General features: G+C 44.3%; 1 protein-coding gene across 1 annotated transcript in view; it reads right to left on the bottom strand.

The window, feature by feature from the left end:
- The window catches only part of TXLNB (taxilin beta), a 45,980-nt gene extending 23,339 nt beyond the window's left edge, over positions 1-22,641 (bottom strand). Inside the window, exons 1-4 of the mRNA XM_032769230.2 lie at positions 22,510-22,641; positions 14,619-15,077; positions 11,933-12,024; positions 5,878-6,048 (exon numbers count right to left, since the gene is read on the bottom strand). Of these exons, the coding sequence (XP_032625121.1) occupies positions 5,878-6,048; positions 11,933-12,024; positions 14,619-15,063 (708 nt within the window). The 5' untranslated portion in view covers positions 15,064-15,077; positions 22,510-22,641. The remainder of the gene's footprint in view (positions 1-5,877; positions 6,049-11,932; positions 12,025-14,618; positions 15,078-22,509) is intronic.
- Positions 22,642-23,448: the final 807 nt, after the last annotated feature.

Genomic DNA, 23,448 nt, shown 5'->3' on the forward strand with positions numbered 1-23,448 from the left:
GCAGGCATTTCCTCTATTGCCTGTTGTTCTTGGTGTCTCAGGCTTGTTTCTGTACAGCAAGATCATTTAAGTTTTCTCCATAATACTGAGGATTAAGAGCCAGATTCTGCTCTTGTTTACAGCCGTTAAAGCTGGAGTAGCTCCACAAACCAATGCTCTGGATTCACGCTGCTGTCACAGAGCAGAATCTCTTCCTGAAGGATTTCTTTTCAGCATGTTTGAAGCAGTTAGAACATGCAAATCATAATTTCTTCATTAATTAGTGAAATCTACACTCACTTCTCTAACAGTTGTAAATTATGCTTTGGAGTTTTAACACAAATAAATATGCTGCATTTCCTCTATGCTTACAGGTGGATGAGCTTCCAGAGACTAAAATTCATTCTTAAGATATGCCCTTGATCCAGTTCTACTCTCTCCTCTACCTTGCTCTCTTTTCTTAATTCCCATATCAGAGGCATATCCATACCTCATATGCCAATATGATACTGATACAGCCTTCCTATGTTTCAATGTTAAAAGTGAAATAATAAATTTAATAAAATCTCATAACATCAGAAAGAAGATACTGTTATGAAGTGGGTGAAATCTTGTTATGTGTTGGGTTAAAATGCCATTGAGGTTGATAGGTGTTAACTTACCCTTCTATTAACATAACTATAAACATAAGCCTCACCTAAGACAACAGGAGTGTGTGAACCCCCTCAGGAGCTTTTGGGCTGTGTATTGTTTTGGGGAAGGTGTGAGAGAACATTCAGATAGTGCTGAGGTCAAAAAGAAGAACAGAGAGAGAGGCAGAGGAAAAGTGGCAAGAAAAGCCAAGCAGGAGCCTGTAGGCACAGTGGTATGATGCTGGAGTGGGAAAAGCTAGAGACTTTTTAGGTCTGGTGTTGCCTAAAGCGGTCTGGGGGCACTGATAAGCTAAGAAACTGCTCCCTTTTGTTCTTGGTTCCTTCTGTGTTCCAAGACACGGGACTCTGTGCATTCCTTGTAAATAAACAAGACTGCATCAAAGAAATACCTGGCTGCCACCAATTTCTCCTTCCACCTCAAACTCCCACATAACCCTGAACTTTGACTAGGCACTCGGGTCAAAAAGGGGCAACGCTACCTTATGTGTAGGTTTAATCATTTTAACAAGTGATTATTTTATTAATAAAAGACCTCATAGAATTAAGATTATCCGGGTTTATTTTGATCTTGCACAGGTGTAAGTCAAGAATGCTGTAATTCCACTGAAGTCACACCTGAGTGAATGAGTGCAAGTGAAATCAGACCAGGGTCAACATCTCAGTTTACTACTTCCTGATTAGGGCGATGATCCCATGATTCTGAGGCAATACAATCTGACTCCCAGACTTAGAACTGGTGACTGGCTGGTCTTTTACTCTTAACTGTCCATGAGCAAGAAGCACAAGGGACATGAGATATGTATGTCATTAAACAGCCACCAAACTCTCAGCTAATTTTCAGCTCAATAACACAACACAGAGAAATGTGTCACTGGGGATATTCTGAAAAAGACAATGGGATATATAGTATAACAATGAGAATAAATTCTGTTATTTTTAGGAACATCTATTTTGCTTTTCTTGAGGGAGAATTAAAAATCTGTTTTCTGCTGTCAAATGTAGTTGCAGGGAAATCGTTTGCATGGTTAGTTTGTAAATGCCTAAAGATTTGAGGTTTCTGATATTAACTACCCCCATCCAAAAAAAACCAACCCCCCTCCCCCCAAAAAAACAAGGCAGAGCTCTCCTTTCTGTTGTGTATTTCTTATTTGTAGCACAATCCTATATTATATATTCTGTAACACTTCAGTGCATGTCAGTGGGAACTCCACATACGGAATGAATGCAGACTATACACATGATACTCACATAACATATGTGCATATACTATGCCACATGGCAAGTGAGAGGAGATTCATAATGTGGATAGGAGAGGTAAGTTTTGCGCTCTGTAACTTAAGTGACACTATCAGCTGCTTTCTATAGTTTATTTTCCCCATAGTTTATAATATAAGCAGATTTGCCTACCCCAAGTGTTCAAAAATTATGTGCCAGGCTTCCTTACCTCCCCAAATAATTAAATTGACTTAAAACCATGAGATTAAAAAAAAATTCACTTTGGATTCTTTTTATTTATTTTCTGTTTTTTTAGCCTCTCTCTCTCTCTCTCTTAAACCCTAACGACTAGAAACGTAGCTTTTAATTTTTTTTTCATGTAATCACATGACTCCAGAAGGTGGGCCTTTAAAAAACCCCACTACATGCTACAAGGAGCGTGTTAAATTTGTGAAAGTTGGCAACTGACTGTCTTCATTATGAATTTAATTCTTATCCATTTTGCAAACACTGATATTTTTTCCTACTGGCTTATTTTATTTTGCTTGCTTGTGATGTCAGCACAAGGCTGGAGTAGGCTTAGTGCTTCTGTGTTTTACAGAAAGGTTATAGCATCTAAAAAACTTTTATCCCCTTTAGGGGACAGGCTTACCTTCACTTCTTGCTGTGGGTGATTCAAATGGACAACTTAATTGTGTTTTGTGTGCTCACATGGCAAGTACTGAAGCCAATGGAAGCCAGACAGAATTTGGCTTTATAATAATAGCCAAAAGTTTGTCTGGCTGGTTACCCAGTTCCAAAGTAAAGTTGTTTAAAAGATGACAGATATTGGAGACAGTCTTGCTAGGTTTAAGGGTGAAAGGCCTTATGAACTACTTGTGTCCCATGCAAAAATAGGGAGCAAACTATGTTACCCTTGTCATAGTGAGATCAATAAGTATCTGACTACTGCGATGTCATTTATGATATTCAACAATGCAACCAGTCCCATATCTACTCTCATCATATTATTAGGTCTGCTCTACACACAAAGTTGCACAAAGTTGCTAGACTTGCTGCAGGGAGCCATGGATTGCTGGTGCCTGAAGGCCCAGTGTAGGAGTCCTGGAGGCACGGGTCTGCTCCTATGGACCTGTGTGGATCCTTGGGGACCAGACAGGGCCAGTGCAACCATTTAGGTGACCTAGGCGGTTGCCTAGGCCACTGGCATTTGGGGGGCACCATTTTCTTCTGCAGTGACCGTGGCGGCCGGATCTTCGGCTGCCCTGGTTGCCGTCAGCATTTAGGTGGAGTGAGCTGGGGCAGGGGAGCGCAGGGAGGGCTGCCTGCAGCAAGTAAGCGGGGGGAGGCGGCATGCAGGGGAACACCCTGCCCCAGCTCACCCCTGCCCCGCCTCCACCCCGAGCACGCCGTGGTGGCTTCACTTCTCCTGCCTCCCAGGCTTGCGGTGCCTAAGCTGATTGGTGCCGCAAGCCTGGGAGGTGGGAGAAGTGAAGCAGCCATGGCGTGCTTGGGGAGGAGGTGGGGTAGGGGTGAGCTGCTTCACTTCTCCCGCCTCCCAGGCTTGCGGCGCCAATCAGCGTAGGCGCTGCAAGCCTGGGAGGTGGGAGAAGTGAAGCAGCGATGGTGTGCTCAGGGTGCTCATGCTTGTGCATGAAGTAGGGGTGAGCTGGGGCGGGGGGGGTGCCTCAGGGCGAAGGATGGGGGTGAGGAGCTGCCGCAAGGGGGGCAACTCAGAGCAGAGGGAGGAGCTGCCACGGGGGGGGCGGGTGCCTCAGGACAGGGGTGCGGGGAGAGGGCGCAAGGTGGAAGTTTTGCCTAGGGCGCGAAACATCCTTGCACCGGCCCTGGGACCAGCACACTAAAGGGGTCACTCCCAAGGGACTGGTTATATGCTGGAGCATAGACCAGACCCTGTGAATCCATGACCACCTAATATACCAAAGAAGTTACAGACACACTTTGAATCTGAGGGCTTGGCTACATTAGAAATTTCAAAGCGCTGCCGCGGCAGCTCTATGGGAGCGCTGCCATGGCAGCGCTTTGAAGTGTGAGTGTAGTCAGAGCCGCAGCACTGGGAGAGAGCTCTCCCAGCGCTGCTTGTAAACCACATCCCTTACGGGTGTAGAGTGCAGAGCTGGGAGCCGCGTTCCCAGCGCTGCCGCCCTGATTACACTGACACTTTACAGCGCTGCATCTTGCAGCGCTCAGGGGGGTGTTTTTTCACACCCCTGAGCGCGAAAGTTGCAGCGCTGTAAAGTGCCAATGTAGCCAAGCCCAGAGCCCATTGACACACCTTAAAATTTCTCTCTCACACTGATACTGTAATTTGAGACACTTTTTGCAGACTAGGTCAACATCTGTCTCATCCTCAAGGCAAATCAGACTGACTTTTTGGCTTGGTTCATCCTCACTGGTCATTGCAAAATACCCCAGCACCCAAATTATATCAAAATACCCAATAGCTCCTTGTGAGTCTCCTGCAGCAAATCACGAGTGCTTATTTTATTATGGAAACACATATGTAATATATAAAACATACTGAGTCTAAGGGTACGTCTGCATTGCAGTCAGAGGTGTGACTGCAGCACATGTAGAAATAGCTGAGCTAGCTTTGATCTAGCTAGCCTGAATAACAATAGCACTGATGTCATGGCAGAAAGTGTAGAGAAATACTAAACTGTATTATGCTGTTCAGTCACTAAGTGGCATCATGTGTAATATATCTTATCTGAGCATATACCTCAATTGCCAGGGCCGGCTCCAGGCACCAGCGAATGAAGCAGATGCTTGGGGTGGCCAAGGGGAAGGATTGGCTCAACCCACCACTGAATTGCCACAGAGGAATGAAGCGGCACAGTTGAGCCACCACCGAAGTGCCGCTGATCACGGCTTTTTTTTTTTCCTTCACTGCTTGGGGTGGCAAAAAAGCCTGAATGGCCCTGTCAATGGCTATACCTGTCAGTGCATTAAAGCGTGTCTTAAAGAGAACACATCTCTGTCCTGGGGCACACCACTCACTGCAAGACTGGTGAGTGGTACTCTGGGGATTAGCTCAAGGGCAACGTCCCCTGTCTGTGGTTTTCACACCGTCACTCTGTGTCTCCTATCCACTGGCAGCCCCTCTCACCACCTCAGGAACTGCAATGTCCTCTTTGGGGCTTGGCCCTCCTCTTGTGTCACTGTCCCTGTTTTCCCCTTCTGGGGGAGGTTTAGCTCCTTAATAGTCCTAGGCAGTCTTCCCACTCATTGCCTCAGTGTTACTTGCCCTATGACTGGTAGGGGAACCTCGGCCCACCCTCTTCTCCAGGTTCCAGCCCAGGGGCCCTCAGCTCAGCAGTCTGGGCTTCCTCTCTCCGTCCTCACTGTTCTATCTCTGGGTTGCTTCCCACTATTCCTATTTCTTCCTAGGCTTATCCGTTCTCCAAAGCCTCCTATCTCTCCCTGGGGAGTATCCGCAGTCTCACTCACTCCTCCCTTTCTCCCAGAAGTGTCTACCTTTTCCAATCTGCCCCTTCTCCTTTCAGCTCCTGGGTTTTATAGGCCCAGCTGAGCCTCCTTACAGGGTAAAATGCTTTATACGGGGTAAAACAGATTTATTTGGGGTTTAGACCCCATTGGGAGTTGGGCATCTGAGTGTTAAAGACAAGAACACTTCTGTAAGTTCCTTTCAGTTAAGTCGGCAGCTTTGGGGCATGTGGTTCAGACTCTGGGTCTGTGTTGGAGCGGACTGGCATGTCTGGCCCACAAGACAGGGTGCTGAGGTCCCGAGCTGGCAGGGAAAGCAGGGGCAGAAGTAGTCTTGGCACATCAGTTGGCCAAGGGGGGTTCTGTGATCCAACCCATCACACATATAAAGGGCCTTAATGTAGGTAGGAATGAGGTCTACTGTCTATAATTGCATATTGTATATATACATGTAAATAATCTTTTCAGTGTGCTGTTTGAACAGCACAGTGATGTTTCTGAGCCTGCCCACACAATATGGGGCACATATCCTGCTGTGTAGTTTGAGAGGCTTCTTACTAACCTTGAGGGTTTTGTTGTGTCTCTGGAGCTCCCGGCAGAGACTCTCAAGTTTGCTGCGGGCAAGGATGGCTCTGCTGTGCTCACTCTGCAGCTGGTCCTTCTCTTTGACAATCTGAGCTTGTCTCTTCTGTAGATACTTCAGCTTTTTCTGCTCAGCACGATATTCTTCCAGCTAAAGACATAGGGGCAAAATGTAGGTAAAAATAAAAATGCAGTATATTGAAAGGAAGGAAAAGAAAATGAGCTCTTTGGTTTTCAACTAAGGTCCTCCTCTTTCATAACTGTTTAGAAAGTTCTTTTGTATTTATATCAGCATCTAGTGAAGAGAAGCAAACTACTGATGTGTGTGTGTGTGTGTGTGTGTGTAAGCATGATGTCCTCTTGTTTCAACCCTTTCTTCTTCAGAAAGGGTCAGATCCAAGTTTGAATATTTTTGTTCTGTTTTGCTGTTTAAAACTGGGGCGATCATTGGAGCCTTACGCAATGGGAATTCTCATAATCCCCCCATCATGAGGTAACTCAGTGATTACTCATTTTATACCATGGCTTTGTGAGAAGTAGTCCGGTCTTTCAGACAGACCTTGTTCATTTATCACTGCCAAAAAGCAACACAACCTAAAAATTTACTAAATACCCTAGCAGCTGTTGAAGAAAAAGCCCCTGGTAATAAAAAATGTAGCCTTTCTGTGGGTTTCGAGTGTCACTGGCAGTGTATTCTTTAGTGGTAAAAATTCCTTTAGGGAACTGAAAAATAATACTGTACTATACTGGCTGATGTAAGTATTTGGTGTGAACTTTCAAATATTTGCCACAACTACATTTCAGTGGTTCATTTGATCATAGAATTATGACAGTACTTTTGATAATGATTGGTGCTGTTCATTACTGTGACAGGGTGACTGGCCCCTTTAAGAAGGAGGGGAGCCAGTGCACCTATGACTGCACAGTTGTCCTAGAGGAAGTCACCTGGGCTTTATAAAAGAAGAATCTATGGCAGAGTGAAGCTGTAGAGAATTAGAAGGTTGCAGGAGAGTCTGAGATTTCAGGAATCAAATGAATCCAGCCAGGTAGGGCTGGGTGTGGCTTGCCAAAAACAGGGAAGAACCAGAAAGGCTTGGATCTTCTTTTGGGAAAAGGAGAGAAGCCCCAGGATTGAGTTTGTTTTGAGTTCTTGTGACCCTAGTCACCCCTGTATTCACACTCTACACGCTGCTGCAATAATATTTACACAAAATATGCCTTGTGAGGTATCATATGAAAGCTAATAATACAGTGGTTATTAGTATCACTGTAAAATGTATGTATTCGTCTTACATGTGAAGTTATGAATTTCCTCTGTATGATGTTACTAAAATGTATTTGAACTAGACAAGTCTGGGGAGTGGGAAAGAGGTTTTTTCCCAGACAAAGAAAATGCCTATGTTTCCATCCAGGTACGATCACAGACAACTGGTAATCATAATCAAGTGGTCAGACATTGGCATATTGGAGCCTGCACGAACAGATAACTTTGCATTGTAGAAAGTGTGAGCAGGGAAGAAACCAGCAGGGAACTTTCTCCATCAGACTCCATGGCTCCTTTCCTCACAGCAGAGCCACTGAACTTTGAGGAGGATACATTTCAAAAGTTCATTGGTGCATAAAAGAGGTGGGCAAAGACCCCAAGTTACTTTGTCACACAAGAAGACAAAGGAACCAAGACCTTTGGATTTTGTGGGAGATCTTGACTAATGGAGTGGTCCGCCATCTTGGTGGAAGGAGCATGGTAAGAGTCTTACCTTGAACCAAGACTGTAGTTTTATTAAGACTTTGTCACTACAAAGTGTTTTTCATTTTTATGTGCTTGTAATCATTTCTGACTTTATACCCTGTCTCTTTTTGATTAAATAAAATTAATTGTTTTACTTTTATTCTAAATCAACTTAGTGCTGTGTTGGAATTGAAGTGATTGTTAACATTAGTTAAAGCAACAAACTGCTGTGCTTTTGTCTCTTTAAAGGGCCAGGAAACCTTAGTACTCCTCTGAGTGGTCCAGGAGAGGGCTGGACATTTCAGGACAGATGGTTTTGGGGAAATTTGGGAAAAGCGTTGGAGTCACTTGGCTAGTAGTGAGCAAGGCTGGTGGAGACCAGAGCATGGCTGTGGTGTGACAAGCAGGCTGCTGGAGTCAGAGCTGCTGAACCAGGACTGCTTAACACACACAGATTCAGTGCATGCTTGTATGCAGGGTTGAAGTGTCCAGATGGAGAGCTACAGCAGCAGAGCATTTTAAGCAGCAGAGAATCCTGTGGCACCTTATAGACTAACAGACTTTTTGGAGCGTGAGCTTTTGTGGGTGAATACCCACTTCGTCAGACGCAGGTCTGACGAAGTGAGTATTCACCCACGAAAGCTCACGCTCCAAAAAGTCTGTTAATCTATAAGGTGCCACAGGATTCTCTGCTGCTTTTACAGATCCAAACTAACATGGCTACCCCTCTGATACAGAGCATTTTAAGGCACTCAGGGTTACAGGAGAAGCAACAACACAACCTCTCACTGGTCTGAATTACAGCCCTGAATGTGACAAGATAAGCGAACAGCATGTGGAGCACTGCTTTCGATGCTACACTTCTTTGTCCATTCACAGTGCAGTTGATCCCTGTGATAAAGAGTCCAACATCAAGAGAAGTAGCACAGTCCATAGACTGCTTCATGGAGCCTCTGGCATGTCTCCCTTTGAGGTCAAAAGTATGCTTGGGGAGTAGGATGGTGATGGATCTGATTGTTTTTCTGGTAGGCACCGTGGAGTAGAAGGGAATATCAGTATATGTCATTCTTAGGTTGGAAAGGCTTTATCCAAGAACAATTAGCTTAGTGGTTTGCGCATTGGCCTGCTAAATCTAGGGTTGTGAGCTCAATCCTTGAGGGGGCTATTTAGGGACCTGGCATAAAAATCTGGGACTTGGTCCTGCTTTGAGCAGGGGGTTTGATTAGGTAACCTCCTGAGGTCTCTTCCAACCCTATAATTATTTATGTAAGAAAATTAGACCCGAAAGGGAAATGTTTAAGGACTTTGAGCTGGTGGAGTTTAATTAAGGTGTCCAGGAATAAGGGAAACTGAGGCAAGGTGCTGTTGAAGCAACCTTGACCCCTGAAGGGCTCTTGAGAGGCACCTGATCCTCTTACCATTAGCCCATTCTACAATAAAGTAGACAATTCACAATTTGCACTGCATTGGGCAATTACATGGTATTATTTATGTTCCCCGATGGTTGATGTATGCAACCAACCAAATACGGTGCTGGTGTCAGGTGTGAATATTACAATAGAACATAAAGCTTGAATTTCACACTTTGTTGATTAGTTATGTAAGTCACTCTATCTATGAACCAGGAATTGGCAACCTTTGACACGTGGCATGCCAGGGTAAGCCCCCTGGCGGGCTGGGCCGGTTTGTTTACCTGCCACGTCTGCAGGTTCAGCTGAGCGCAGTTCCCGCTGACCGTGGTTCGACGCTGTATGCCAATGGGTGCTGTGGGAAGCAGCAGCCAGCACATCCTTTGGCCCGTGCCGCTTCAAGCAGACACCATTGGTCTGGAGTGGCAAACCGCAGCCAGTGGGAGCCATGATCGGCCGAACCTGCGGATGCGGCAGGTAAACAAACCAGCCCGGCCTGCCAGGGGGCTTACCCTGGCGGGCCACGGGCCAAAGGTTGCTGATCCCTGCTGTGCACAGAAACAATACCACATGATATGTGGCCAATTAAAGCAGTGGAAACTGATTTATCTATTCAACTATTCATTAATCCAAGTTACTCCTCCTCCATCCCCTTTTAAATAATCAAAGTCATATTACTTTTACTCTTAAACTACTCATATGTGTGCTCAATATTACAACCTAGTTTTTAAAAGCTCTGTATTTTATTATTAAGAAAATGATACCTAAATTAAAAAGATCCTTAAAACCAGAGTATAATTTCCTGTTTAAAAATTATATATATGTACACAAACATAAATATTACTCTCAAAAGAAAGGAAATGTAAAGTTAGGAATGTCAGTCATTCTTAGTAGCTGTGGAGTGTCCAAAGTAACACCCACTTCTGAAAGCAGGGATTCTACTAATCTCCGTGTGTTGCTCAGTTTCTCATTTTTTTAAAATCAGTTTAAGGAAGCAAGCAGTGCAGGAACCAATACACTGAGAAAATCATTGCTTGAGGAAGTCAGGCTGTCAAATGTGATACACTGTTAACTTTTATTTTTTTCTGGTTTTTAGTACAAAGTACAAACTTCACCTGCTCTGTTTCATCAAAACCCAAGCCTTTTGGCTGGTGATGTAACTGGAATTCTTAAGAGTGTGTTTCACAAACGTTAGTTTTCCTAAGCACAGTGGATATTAGTAGGCAGGTTTCCAGTGTATGAAATCACTGCTCCCTACAATTTTAAGGTTCACAACAAATCACAGGCCACCTTGCTGTTTGTTCAGTTTAGTATTATGATAAACCAGTTTTCACAGAACTGCTGTTTCAGTTACACAAACAAAACTAGATGGATCTCTACCCATCTCGGTCACACCTTTCCTTATCCTTAATATTCTAGAGATGGATCTAAAGCCAATTCCCAGAAAAGAACACCCCTGAACTTTGGAGAAGATTCTTTTCCAAACCTTGGTACTTCAGCATATTTCTAAATGTGCATCTGAAAAGAGATTTAACAACAGTTGCATTAAAGTATTTGCAGCAGGCAGCGTTAAGAGAGAATGAAGACTAGAGTACCCTCTGGCAAATTTAGTCCACAACATTCGTATGGCTGATTTTTCTTGGTTCTTCATCAGGTCTTTTATTATTCTGCTCCTAAATCAATCAATCTACCTATCTAATTGTTCTTATTTTGTTGGTGCCCACACTGGACCAAATGTAACCAACAGAATTACACAGAGGATTAATTAGATGCTGATCTCACAATGAGCTCAGCAAAGAATGATCACTGCATTCACATGGACCCAATTTACTTTTGTTGAAAATTAGTCCCCACCGACTTTAATGGGGCTCTGCATTGGAGGGAGTGCAGAGGTGCTGCCAGCAGGGAGCTCATTGCAGGATCAGGCATTTGGCTCCTGTCTGGGAGCTTGTGTGGTAATTTACACATGTGAAGTATGGGTATAAAATTCTACCAAATCAGAGTAGTAGTGTTGTCCATCCACTTTGTACTGATGTTAATGACTATACATGGAGCAGGGCAAAGGAGAATCAGGCCCCTAGTGTTTTTACAGCCACTCTGAAACAATGTAAATGATTACACAAGGTGTAATTAGGGAACAGGCCTGCCACCTGTATATTTGTGTCAAAGATACTTTACTTAGCTTTCCCTATGTTCCAAGTGATATTGGCCCCAATTCTGGTATCAGTTACACCCAGAACAGAAATTATATTAAAATCAGTGAAGCTAGTCTGATGTATATGAGATAAGACTCTGACCTAAAATATGTGCTCAGAATCTTCTTGTGAAAGTTGCTTGTGTGATGAGAGGGCAGGCAAGTCTTGAGAAATGAAGAGGAGAGAATATAAGGAATTTGAAACAACTGTTCTGGTCCTTGGTAAATAAGCTTATACCTATAGTATAAAAAAATAACGTTTAGTCTTCTTTAAAAAGGACTAGTAATAGTAGGAAATATGCACATTTAATAAGGCGAACAGCCTTTTTAAACTGCAGTAGATGTTAATTCTTTATTATGGCTGTAGCCTCACAGCTGGTTGGCAAAATGCATGTCTTCAATTAGGCTACACTTTACTAAAAGGTTTGGTACATACTTCATTTAAACTACCAATGTTCTGCCTCATCAACTCTCCATCTCTTTCCAGATCTCCTCTGAAAACATACCTTTTGGGCCTTGCCCTTTAGTTTTTCTTCTTCTTCGGCTTTGATTTATTATTTAACCCTGAAAAGTGTTTTGGGACACAGTTTGTATAAAAGACTTTATACTGAATAAAGTTAGAGCATACTGCATTGCACATCTTGTTTATCGCTTCAGTTATAGATTTTTTTTTCTCACATAAGTCAACAAATGCTATACTAACCATCTCAGCATACTTCCTAAATAACATGTCCAGCTTCTCTTCTGGAGTACTCAGCTTGTTCAAGCTTTGCATCAGCAGCGTGGCTTCCTTCCCTTAAAAAAAGAAACAGGGGATTGATGAGAAGGCAGTTAGGATATGGTGTGCTGTTAGGAAATAGGCTGTTGTGTTAATCTAAAAAGCTCAGTTAGAAACGAAACCTCGTGGTGTGAGAGGAATAATTTTCACCTTGTTTGTTTTTGTTTTTTTAAAGGAAGACATGAACAGAGCCTGCTAATCACAAACATGTCTAGAACTTGATCCCAGTCTAGAACTTGGCCCTGAACAGTTTTCTAGCTGTAGGTGTAGATTTTTCAAAAGCTCACTTAGGTGCCTAAATTCCATTAAAAGTCAATGGGAGTTAATTGCCTTTGAAAACCTGCCTCATGAGCCAGGATCCCAGTTTTCTATGATACAAAAACCAAAATTCTCCCGTAAAAACCCATAACAATCTGCATTTTTCCAGAATTAAAATGAAAAGCTGAACTTTAGTTTTCCTAGCCACCATATATATAGGTATCAGTTAAACACATTTTACTGATATATTTAAAATGTTTAAGCAAGTTTGAAGCCTACCAGTGGCAACAAACATTATCATAAAATAAAATTAATAGAATGATCCAGTCAGTGTTTCTTTACTGTTGTTGATTTCCCTGCTGTTTCAGCCTCTTGTTTTCATTTCGTTTCATTGATTGTTTAGCGCTCTCCATGTGTCCTACAATTATCTGCCTTTTAACATAATATACAGCCTTGCTGTATATAATACAGAACAGCATATTACCATCCACATGAAATTTGTCCTTGCCAAACTCAGTAACATGATCTTTAGAGTGATTTTTAATGTTTTCGGCATCCTTTCTTACTCACATCAGGAAGCTGAACTGAAATTTGAGATTCATTAAAACACGAACCCCTATATGCAATTGAGTAACCTCTGTTCATGGAAGCAGTTTATTGGCGCATGTTTAGCTGTATAAATTTAAAGCACATTCAAAAATCAACCACAGCATGGGGAGGTTGCACGCATTGACTAAGTGACATTGGTATTTTCAAAAAAATTTAGTTAATAGTTAATCTATTTTTTATTTTTTCACAAAATGTAAACCTAAATCTTTAATGCACCTTTGAGGTAGACAACTAAATACTTTATACTCAACTTTGTAATACCAATATTCTGGTACTGTTTGGGGACCATTTTGACCATTGGTACAAATTAGAGCTGCATTAGTGCTGCTCTAACTTACATCCAGCCTGAAAAAGGTCCCTTAGGGGTTGTGTGCAGTTGAACATAGTCCGAGCATAGTATGCTGTGGCCATGGCTCCGTCTGTTCCCACAGTACTCTTCCTATTCCAGAGGCTGCTAGAGGAGCTACTTTGCCAGCTCTATCCCAGCTGGGGAACTTTTTTACTCCAGGTGTACTCCCTGTAGGAAAAGGCCACTCTTTTGGTCCCTATACACCACAATAGCAGCCATTTTAGGGCAACAGGAAATCCGACCCTTTGAGTGCAAATTAGATATGAGTGGACAACTCTGATAGCTCAGGGATCAGCAACATTTGGCACGTGGCCTGCCATGGTAAGCACCCTGGTGGGTCAGGCCAGTTTGTTTACCTGCTGTGTCTTCAGATTCGGCCGATCGCAGCTCCCATTGTCTGCGGTTTGCTGCTGCAGACCAATGGGAGTGGTGAGAAGCAGCGGCCAGCACATCCCTTGGCCCACGCCACTTCTCACACCCCCCATTGGCCTGGAGCGGTGAACCGTGGCCAGTAGGAGCTGCGATCAGCCGAACCTGTGGACGTGGCAGGTAAACAAACCAGCCCAACTATGGTGACCAGACAGCAAGTGTGAAAAATCAGGACAGGGGATAGGGGGTAATAGGAGCCTATATAAGAAAAAGACCCCCAAATCAGGACTGTCCCTTTAAAATTGGGACATCTGGTCACCCTAGGCCCGACCCACCAGGGGGCTTACTCTGGCGGGCCGCAGGCCAAACGTGTCCAATCCCTGAGATAGAAGATGGGCCACGGGAAGTCTACAGATATCCACTGAAGACCTCCTCAAGACCTTGGGAAAATATCAATGTGGGGTTAATTTGGGTTGTTCTACTAACCTGCGTAAGTGCTGGAGATGAAATAAAGCAGAAGCTTTGAGTGAAAGCACTTTTGTTTGCTTACTTGCATCACCTATCTATTAGCCAGAAGGGCCATGTCCCTACTGATTTATTGCCTGCCACTGCCTCACAAAGAGTAAAGTTACCAAGAGCTTTGGATTCAGCAAGACCCTGGGTAACACATCTCTCCCCAGCACATTCTCCAACCCACAACTTCTAAACTGCGTTGACTAGGAGAAAAAAGTGCTGGCACAATTGGGTGGCACAATATTGTATAATATTCTCCTGGGTGTCCGTATTATTAAAAGGATCAACATCTGATGCAGCCTAAACCTATTTCTTGGATAATTATGTAAAACATATGTAACTAGACAAAGTTTGCAACAACAGTCACACTTCTCCACGTGTAACCAGAAAATTCTTACTATCAATGACTGACAGAGATTTAATGTGGGAATCAACATACATCAGAGTGTTTCTTTTTTCTGTTTTAAACAATGACTCATAGAAGGGCTGCATTTCAGTTACATAAATACTTGCCTAGCCCTTTCAGGATTTTCTTTTCCAGTTTTTGCTCCTTATTGATGCTGGATTCCTTTGCTCCCGAGGCATCCCCGGTAGCTATCTGCTCTTTCTCACTCTCGTCATTTGCATCGTCATAGTCTCCGTCCTCGTTATTGAATGATTCTCCCTTCTCAGGCTTGTCAGTTCCTTTAGCAGCTCTCTCTTTCTCCACTAGACTAGCAGCAGACCCATAGGTTTTAATAATGTCCTCCAGCTGTCGGCTCAGCTCTTCAGATATGTCACAAACTGTTGTTTCAGGCTGAGCACTTGTTTCATTCTCTGGGGGCTGGGGCTTGGGAGAGGATTTCTCACTGTTTTGTTTTTCAAGGCCATTCTGATTAGGTGATGTTGAAGTGCTATTTGCAGGTGGGAGTGCTTGGTTTGGTTCAGGTTTGAGATCAGTGGGCTGGTTATTCTCCATACTTGGTGTAGTACCTAGTAGCACACAAATGAAAGTTTAACATTAACAAATGAATGTAGCCGTCTGATAGTACACAACTATCATACAACACACTAGTGGTTTTGTCTAGATTACAGGGGAATGTGTTACTTGATAACTATGTCATGTAAAAAAACTTTAGCATCTGAGGCAATTTATCCCCAGTGAAAAAAGCACATTTTATACATTAAAAATGGAACATGTCCATTAAAACTAACATTTTAAAAAAATCCTTATTCCCATTGCCAGTGATACCACACGCAATTAAACCAGATATGATCTAATTTACTGTGCTTTCTGAATGTACTGTATGCCACTTGTTTTACTACTTGCATTTTTTTTCCAGTTGACTAGGGCAGCTTCATTTTACACCAGAGGTTCCCAAACTGCGGGGTCCCCCTCTGGGTGGGTGCGGAGGAACATTTGGGATGGTGCAGGAGGGCCCAGGCCAGCCCACAAAGTGGGCAGGGAGGGAGCCCCACCCAGCCCTGCTCCGGTCTCAGCTCTGCTTTGGTCCCACCCCCAGCCATGCCCCATGCTCGGCCAGCCCCTGGCCTTGGCCCCCCACCACAGCCCAGCTGTGGCTCCACCCCCAGCTCTGTTCCTGCCCTGGCCCCACCCCCAGCCTTGGCCCCTGGCCATGGCTCTATTCCTGGCTCTGGTGGGGAGGGGGAGGAAGAGGGCACACACAGGATTAAGGGGCCCTGATCCTGAAAAGTTTGGGGACCTTTTGCTTTAGACTTTAATCAGTTTCACTTTCTAGTTCAGACTCATTGTGGCACAATGTGTCCTACCTTCATTTAGCAACACTGAAGAGAAATATTTAAATCTAAAATGGTTCTAAAACTGTTCTGTAGCTGTATATCATCTAGTACAGTGGGGCCCATTGGCACTACCACAATAAAAACACATAATTAATAATAAAATAAACTTCTGCAAAACACTATTCTTATATTTAATTAGTACTACTAACTGTGTGCTTGGCACTGTGCAAAACATATAAAAAGACAGAATCCCAGCATCATAACATTTATTTCATGATGCTTAGGTGCAACATCACTTGCTTCACTGGTTACACAAGAGATTAATCAGGTATATTCTGTGTTTCCCTCCTCCTTGTAAAAATAAACAAATAAAACCCATAACATTTCTCATCCACAGTCACTAGTTAAAATATGCTGTGCATTAATCCTCCTTTATATTCCCCAAACCCTGAGGTCTGGAACTGCATGAAGGCTGCTCTAACTGACACAGCAGCCAGGGATCATTCTAGCAACAGGGATCACTGGGGCATAACGATGTCTTGGCCACTCCTACTATGGCCACACCCTGAAGGCTGGAGTCCTGGAGGGGGTGTGGTATAAGAGCTAGTACTTTGGGTTTATGCCATTGAGAGGTACAGTTTAAACAAGGGGACTCCTCAGGGACTTTACTGCTATGTTGCGCTGCTGAAGTGGTGCAAACCAGAAGGATTAGACTCCAGGATTGGTCCCTGTTATTGGAACTAGTTCACGCTGCCCTTGAATTTCTCTCTTTCAGCTTTGTCATTTGTCTTTTTTGTTGTTGTCCCCTTTAGTCACATATCTGGCAAGACATAAAGCCCCAGAGAGTGTAATAAATAAGAATGCTTTGTCTGTTTTTAATCCAATATGTAAGATCAATGCTGTCTTATCCTGGAAAGATGAGCTTGCTTTCACAATAAATAGGGCCCTACCAAATTCATGTTCAGTGTGGTCAATATCAGGGCCATCGGTCTTAAAATTGATCAATTTCAGGGTGTTGTAACCATGGGGGTCCTAATTCAAAAGCTGTTGTAGGGGGGTTGCTAGATTGCCATATTCACTTCTGTGCTGCAGCAGCAGAGTTTCCTGCAGCTGGAGGAGGCTCCCAGAGGTGGAGGTAGCTCTGATCTCCCCAGTGCTGCAGGCAGTGCCCCAACCGGGGGCTCCTAGCTGCTAGTCAGGCCCAGTGGTGGATTAACGCATGGGCCCATGGGGCCTGTACCCAGGGGCCCCAGACAATTTGAAAAATGGGTGCCCCAGACCTGGCAGGAGCCACAGGGTGGAAGCCCCAAGCCTCAGCACGCACTGCTGAGGCTGAAGCCCTGAGCTCGGGTGCTCTGAGCCCTGGCAGAAGCTGCAGGGCCTGAAGCCTCAAGCCCAGGCAAGAGCCTGGAGTGGGGCCAGAAGCCCTGAGCCTGGGCAGCCCGAGTCCTGGTTGGAGCCATGGGGTGAGGGGGAGGGAAGCAGCCCTGAGCCCGAGCAAGAACCATGGGGAGGTGGAACCCTGGAGCTCAGGCAGGAGCTATGGGGGGGGGGGGGGGGCAAAAGCCCCAAGTCCCAGTTGGAGCCGTGGGGAGTGGCAGCCCCCAGCCCAGGTCCCTGAGCCCAGGCAGGAGCCGAGGGGGGTGGAGAACAGCAGCCCCAAGCCATGACAGGAGCTGCAGGCAGCAGCAGTAGGCCCCAGCCTGGGTGCCCTGACCCTGGGCAGGATATGGGGGCGGGCGGGAGGACAGCAGCCCCAAGCTGTGGCTGGAGGTATGGGTGGCAGGAGCTGCGGATGGCGGCAGCAACCCCCAGCCTGGGCATCCCGAGCTACGACAAGAGCCCTCACTTCTGTGCTGCCTGTGAAGGTGGGTCTGATCTCCCTCCAATAATAGCCCTGCAGGGAAGGACAAGTCCTGTCCCTCCCCAGCCCGGCTGATTTTGGAGAGATCAGATTTCATGGGGAAGGGCTTGTTTCGAAGTCTGTGATATGTTCTTCACGGGTGTGAAATTGGTAGGGCCCTAACAATAAACAAAACTGAAATATGGTTTAAAGAAGAAATTTAGTTTTGCTCCCTGATCGATTGGTGTGTCCAAGTTGCTGCTGTTTTAAAAGGCAGTGTATGATGAGAGATGTGCAATGTATTTGTAATACATGACTCTGCATATCAAACTCCTACCAGTCAAATTGATCTTGGGTATTAAATGTTAACATTCAGAAGTCTAGCTACTTGCAGATAAGAAAGTCAACCTTCTACAGCCTACCATGTCCCCCAGCAATTAATTGTGGGCATAACATTGGGAATCTTTGGGGGAACACCATTTAAAATGCTGGTCTACAGACTTGTTCCTACAATCCTTGCATAGACAAAACTCTTATTGGCTTTAGTGGGGGTTTTGCCTGTGTAAAGACTGAAGTGCCTGGCCCTATGGACAATACTATCGTATCAATGGGCCTGATTCTCTGCTGCTTTGCCCCTACTGAAGTCAGTACCCCTGTGTGAAATGGGTTTAAAAAGTTTACATTCTGATTTGATAGCATTTTGTACCTAATTTACTGAGGAAAATTAGGCTCAGCGTAAGTGATTTATCCAAACAATTCCTTTTTGCATTAATATGTTTGTCTAGCCTAGAGTTTGTGGTCCTATTTTAACTTGAGTTCATTGATTGCCAATTATTCAAATTAACTGCCATGATTATAAATGCTAGTCTGGATGTCTACAAATGTTTGTTCTAGAACACAAACAGTTCTGAAGTGTTTAGACTAGCATTTACAATTGAGGTCATTAATTTGAATTAATTGGCAATAAATTAACTAGAGTTAAAACAGGGTCACAAACTCTAATCTAGGCAAACCCACTGTGAAATTCATAACTAACACTATAAAATATAACCTTAAATGTTCTACAGTTGCTACAGGGTACCACACATTAGGTCATATCTGGTTCTAACACACACACAGATATGTTAATACACCTCTACCCCGATATAACGCTGTCCTCGGGAGCCAAAAAATCTTACTGCATTATGGGTGACACTGCGTTATATCAAACTTGCTTTGATCTGCCGGAGTGCGCAGCTCCCCCCCCTATAGCGCTGCTTTACCGCGTTATATCTGAATTCCTGTTATATTGGGGTAGAGGTGTAGTACCCCTTGAAATATCTTTTCCACCTTGTATTAACCTGTGATACTCTGTGAGTATCTTTCCCAGACCTGAAGAAGAGCTCTTTGGAAGCTTGTGTCTCTCACCCACACAAGTTGGTCCGATAAAAGATATTACCTCACCCACCTTGTCTCTCCCTGCAGAGTAACCTGGCCATGCATCAGGAATCCTTCCTCATCAGGCCATAAAGCAGTTATAGAATCACTCTGGGCAGAATCCACAACAGGATTTAGGCATTGCAATGCTGAGTGTCACAGCACTTAGAAAATCACATGAACAACATGCAATCCACAAAGCCAAGTTAGGTGTCTAGGCTTAGCTACTATTCTATGAATGGCGAGGGATAGGTGCCTAAGAATGGGATCCACAAAGCCAGCATGCTAAGGGGGAGCTGCCTAAGCTTGCAGATAGCAGATACTGATGTACTGAGCCCACCCTCTTTCTCAGAGATAGGTGCTGGGAAGTACCTAGTTCTGCGAGCAATCCACGAATGGGAATCCCTCTGCTGGATTAGGAGCCTGTGTAGTTTCCTGTGGGAATGAGTTAGGTGCCTGCCTCACACCACACAAAATGGCCGGGGTGGTAGTGCCCACCTTATAACTTTCAGCTCAGTGGTTAATGCACTCACCTGGGATGTGAGAGTCCCAGGTTCAAATCCTGCTCCTGCCAGGCAGAGGAGGACAAAGGGTTGAAACTGAAGTCTCTCACTTCCCAAGAGAAAGCACTGAGCTACAGGATATTCTAATGTCAGGCTCTTTTCTGTTGAAGCTGTTGTACTCTGAATTAAATAATGACAGAATGGGCCAGAGAAAGAGAATGGAATAACTCTGTAGTCCACTGGTGAGGACACCCACCTACAGGGCAGGAGACTTGAGGTCAAATCCCCTTGCTTCAGTCACTCTTCCATTATTTAGCTAGCATGAAACAGTTTCAACAGGAGAGCCTGAGAGAGTCTCAGATCAGAATGTCCCACAGCTCAATAGTTAGCGCACACACACCCAAAAGATGGGAGGGCCCCTGTTCCAATCCTTCTCCCCCTGCCAGGGGTGAGGGAGCAAAACCTGGGTCTCTCCCATCCCAGATGAGTGGTCTAACAGCTGGGATGAAAGTTTATAAAATAGCACAACCACCTCCGGGATTTTGAAAGGGGCCTGATCTGGTAGGTGCCCTCTCAGTCTGCCCACTGGATCAGGCCCATTGGGTGAGTTAGGCAGCTGAACGTCTGTCTTCTCCAGGTTTGTGAATCACTCTGGGGCTGAGGCAGGAGATAAGTGGCCGGATGCTTGGAGCAAGGTAGCAGTGTGCATGCACAGAGGCAGAAATGTAGGTGCTGAAGGAATTTTACTTTGAAAAATTTCAGCACCCAATGAGTTTAGGAGGGTAAGAGTTTTATGGATCACAATGGGGGACTTAAGTGCCTAAAAATGGGACTTGGTGGCCTAAATCTGGCTTTAGGCACCTAAGTGGATTCCATTCTCTGTGAATACTACAACTGCCTCATGGCTGTGGTAGTTCCCATATGGGCTGCACCCTATTTTGTGGTGAGCAGGAGGAGGAATGGGCAATGAATCTGTCCAATCATGAATCTATGGGCCCTGCCTTGTTCCCCAATTCGTTTGCATGCTGGAGCTTAGGAATCATGGAACGGCACTGTGTCCCTCAGACCAGAGCCATTTGGGTATGTGTACACAGCAAAGAAAAACCCATGGTTGGTCCGTGCCAGCCAACTCGAGCTCACAGGGCTCAGGCTGTGGGGCTGTTTCATTGCTGTGTAGACTTCCGGGCTTGGGTTGGAGCCGAGGCTCTAGGACGCTGCAGAGTGGGAACGGTCCCAGAGCTCAGGGTCCAGCCTGTGCCCAGAAGTCTACACAGCAATGAAACAGCCCCCCACCCTGAGCCCCGCAAGCCCAAGTAGGCTTGCATGGGCCAGCCGTGGGTTTTTCTTTGCTGTGTAAACCTACCCTTTGTGCCCTCAGGTGGGAAAAGTTTCGTTGGTGGGAACGTTGGTTAGGACATTGGCGTTATCCTCTAATATTCCTTTTTAAAACAAATGTAATGAGACTTTAACTGCCACTGGAGATAGCACCCCACTTTAACAGCCAGTCCAGCTTCTACTACTGCAGTTAGCCTATGCACTGATAGGGGGATTCGAACACACAATCTGCTTAGACCGAAGGGAGAGAGAAACTGTGGGTCCCCATTTGATAATCCCAAGATGGTCAGTATTGTCATATGTTGAGTTTGTTTGGATCTAAAATACAGCACCCTTTTAAATGTTTTCTGACAGTGACCCTTAAATCTCACTTTCAAGTCTATATGTTTACTTTAAAGTTCAATTAGTCCAAAAATAGAAATGGGCAATGCCCTGATTTAGCAGTATTGTGATAATAGTATTCTTCTACTGCTGGAAAAAATAGTCACCCATGCAGTACAGACGCTCTGCCACCATGTTACACTCTGCACTTAGGAAATACTGATCAATTATGAACAGCCACAAAGATAAATGTTTTTTTTTCTGTAAACAACGCAAGTCCTTTAAAGTGGGGATGTGGATTATGAAAAGTGTCATCTTCTATGCCACAAGTATTTCTTTATCCTTCCCCTCTTTCAGTTTGCACTTCAAGAAGGTTTGCAAACATTTGTCTATATTTAGTTCTTGCCTTCTCTTGTAGCCAGCAGAAAGACACATGGCATCTGCTCGGCTGCCAGAAGCTATTTTAAGCACTTCTAAAATGGGTAATGGTATTTTGCACTTTATCCTTGAAATTCATTAAAAATCATCTATAAAGCAGAGTCTTCAACATGATTAAACCAAACAACATGTGTTGATCAAAACTAAAGTTTTACCTTGAAATGAACTCAGGCTTACACTACAGTAAAACTTAAAGCAGCAAATGTCAAACTCCGGCATGTCCCATGTCAGATTAGTTCTGATTATTCCACAGACAAATGGATGTGCCTTGTGTTATCCTAAACCCTTCCTATTCCTTCAAAAACAATAATAGCCTGAAACAACTAATTACGTAACAGGCATAAAGTAGTCAGCATTTATCAACAACTTTTAGTACAAAGATCAGCAAAGTAACTGGATGCTGCAGGACACACACCTGCAGAAGAACTGTAAGAAACCAGACCCAGAAACTTTACTAGATCATCTGCCTTACGTCTCATCCACACCTGAGGCCTGATCATTTTTGCAGCAAAACAGCCATTTTCCTTGATCTCATATAAGATCCATCTTCATCTAATTGTTTTATTTTTTTAACCTTTCTTTGGAGAAATGCCTGTCTTGCTTTCAGTGGCAGCCAGCACAGAGCTGTTATTGTTATATCGGCTTTTTGTCCCACACACACACAGCACCTATGCTTTCAAAGTAATGCCCCCAAAATAAACGTATTGTGAAAACTTGCCCTGACAGTACTAAAGTGAGGTGTTTTGATGAAAGGCAGTGACCAGTGCCCTAAAATAGTGTCAGCAGAGAAATTATTTGTCAGACTTACCAGAAAAAGAAGAAGAGTTGGATGGAGTAAAAATCAGGAGGAGGGCGCAGGCAAGGTCAGGACAGCAACAGGACTCTCACCCGGTATTCCAGCTACCAAGGGAAAGAGAGCGAGAGCGAGAGCGAGAGAGAGACCAAGGGAGGGGGAAGGACTGGATGACACATCAAGAGAGAAACACTCCAGAGTTTGAGTGCAAGCATCCCAGGGGACTGACTTTAATAGCAAAGCAGATTGCAAATTGACTGCCCAACAGACATTTCTGCTGCCCCCCTTTCTGACATCCTAACGAGAGAAGAAAGATAATGACAGACTGAGGCCCTGTAATCTTGTCCGCAGTGACTCAAGAGCATGAGTATCAACCTCAGGGCAGATTAAGAACCAGGGCACAAACCCCAGATTGGTTGTGAGTTCTACACTTAGGTATCCCTAAGAATTATCAAATGTAAACTGTTTAGGCATTATAACAGCCTTAACATGGAGTCACAGACAGTCCCCTGGAGTACTCTGATCTACCTTGCCACTCAGGTGAGTGCACCTTAGTGATAGATGGTCCCTTACTCCCAAAATCACAATATTCAGGTTACTCCCAGCCCCACAGGACCAGACACTTACTGCAAGGTCAATTGCACCTTTGATTTCACACTAAAGATAATGTTTGTATCCAATCCTATAATTAACTATATAAAGAATTATTAAGTGGGAAAAGGGAACCACATAGTTATTTGCAAGGTTAAAGCAGGCAAACATATATACACAAATGAGTTACAATCTTAAGTTTCAAAATATAATAGAAGTTTCTATAATCAGTAAGCCCTACATGTCCCTAGGGCTGCGGGACCCATTTTACAATGCACTGGACCGAATCCTCAAGACAACCCAGATCAATCTATTATTAGACAGCCCAAAGGATACCTTAAACTTACTTGTGAGGGACAGAGA

This window comes from Chelonoidis abingdonii, chromosome 3, assembly GCF_003597395.2.
Source record: "Chelonoidis abingdonii isolate Lonesome George chromosome 3, CheloAbing_2.0, whole genome shotgun sequence".
Taxonomy (NCBI): Eukaryota; Metazoa; Chordata; order Testudines; family Testudinidae; genus Chelonoidis; species Chelonoidis abingdonii.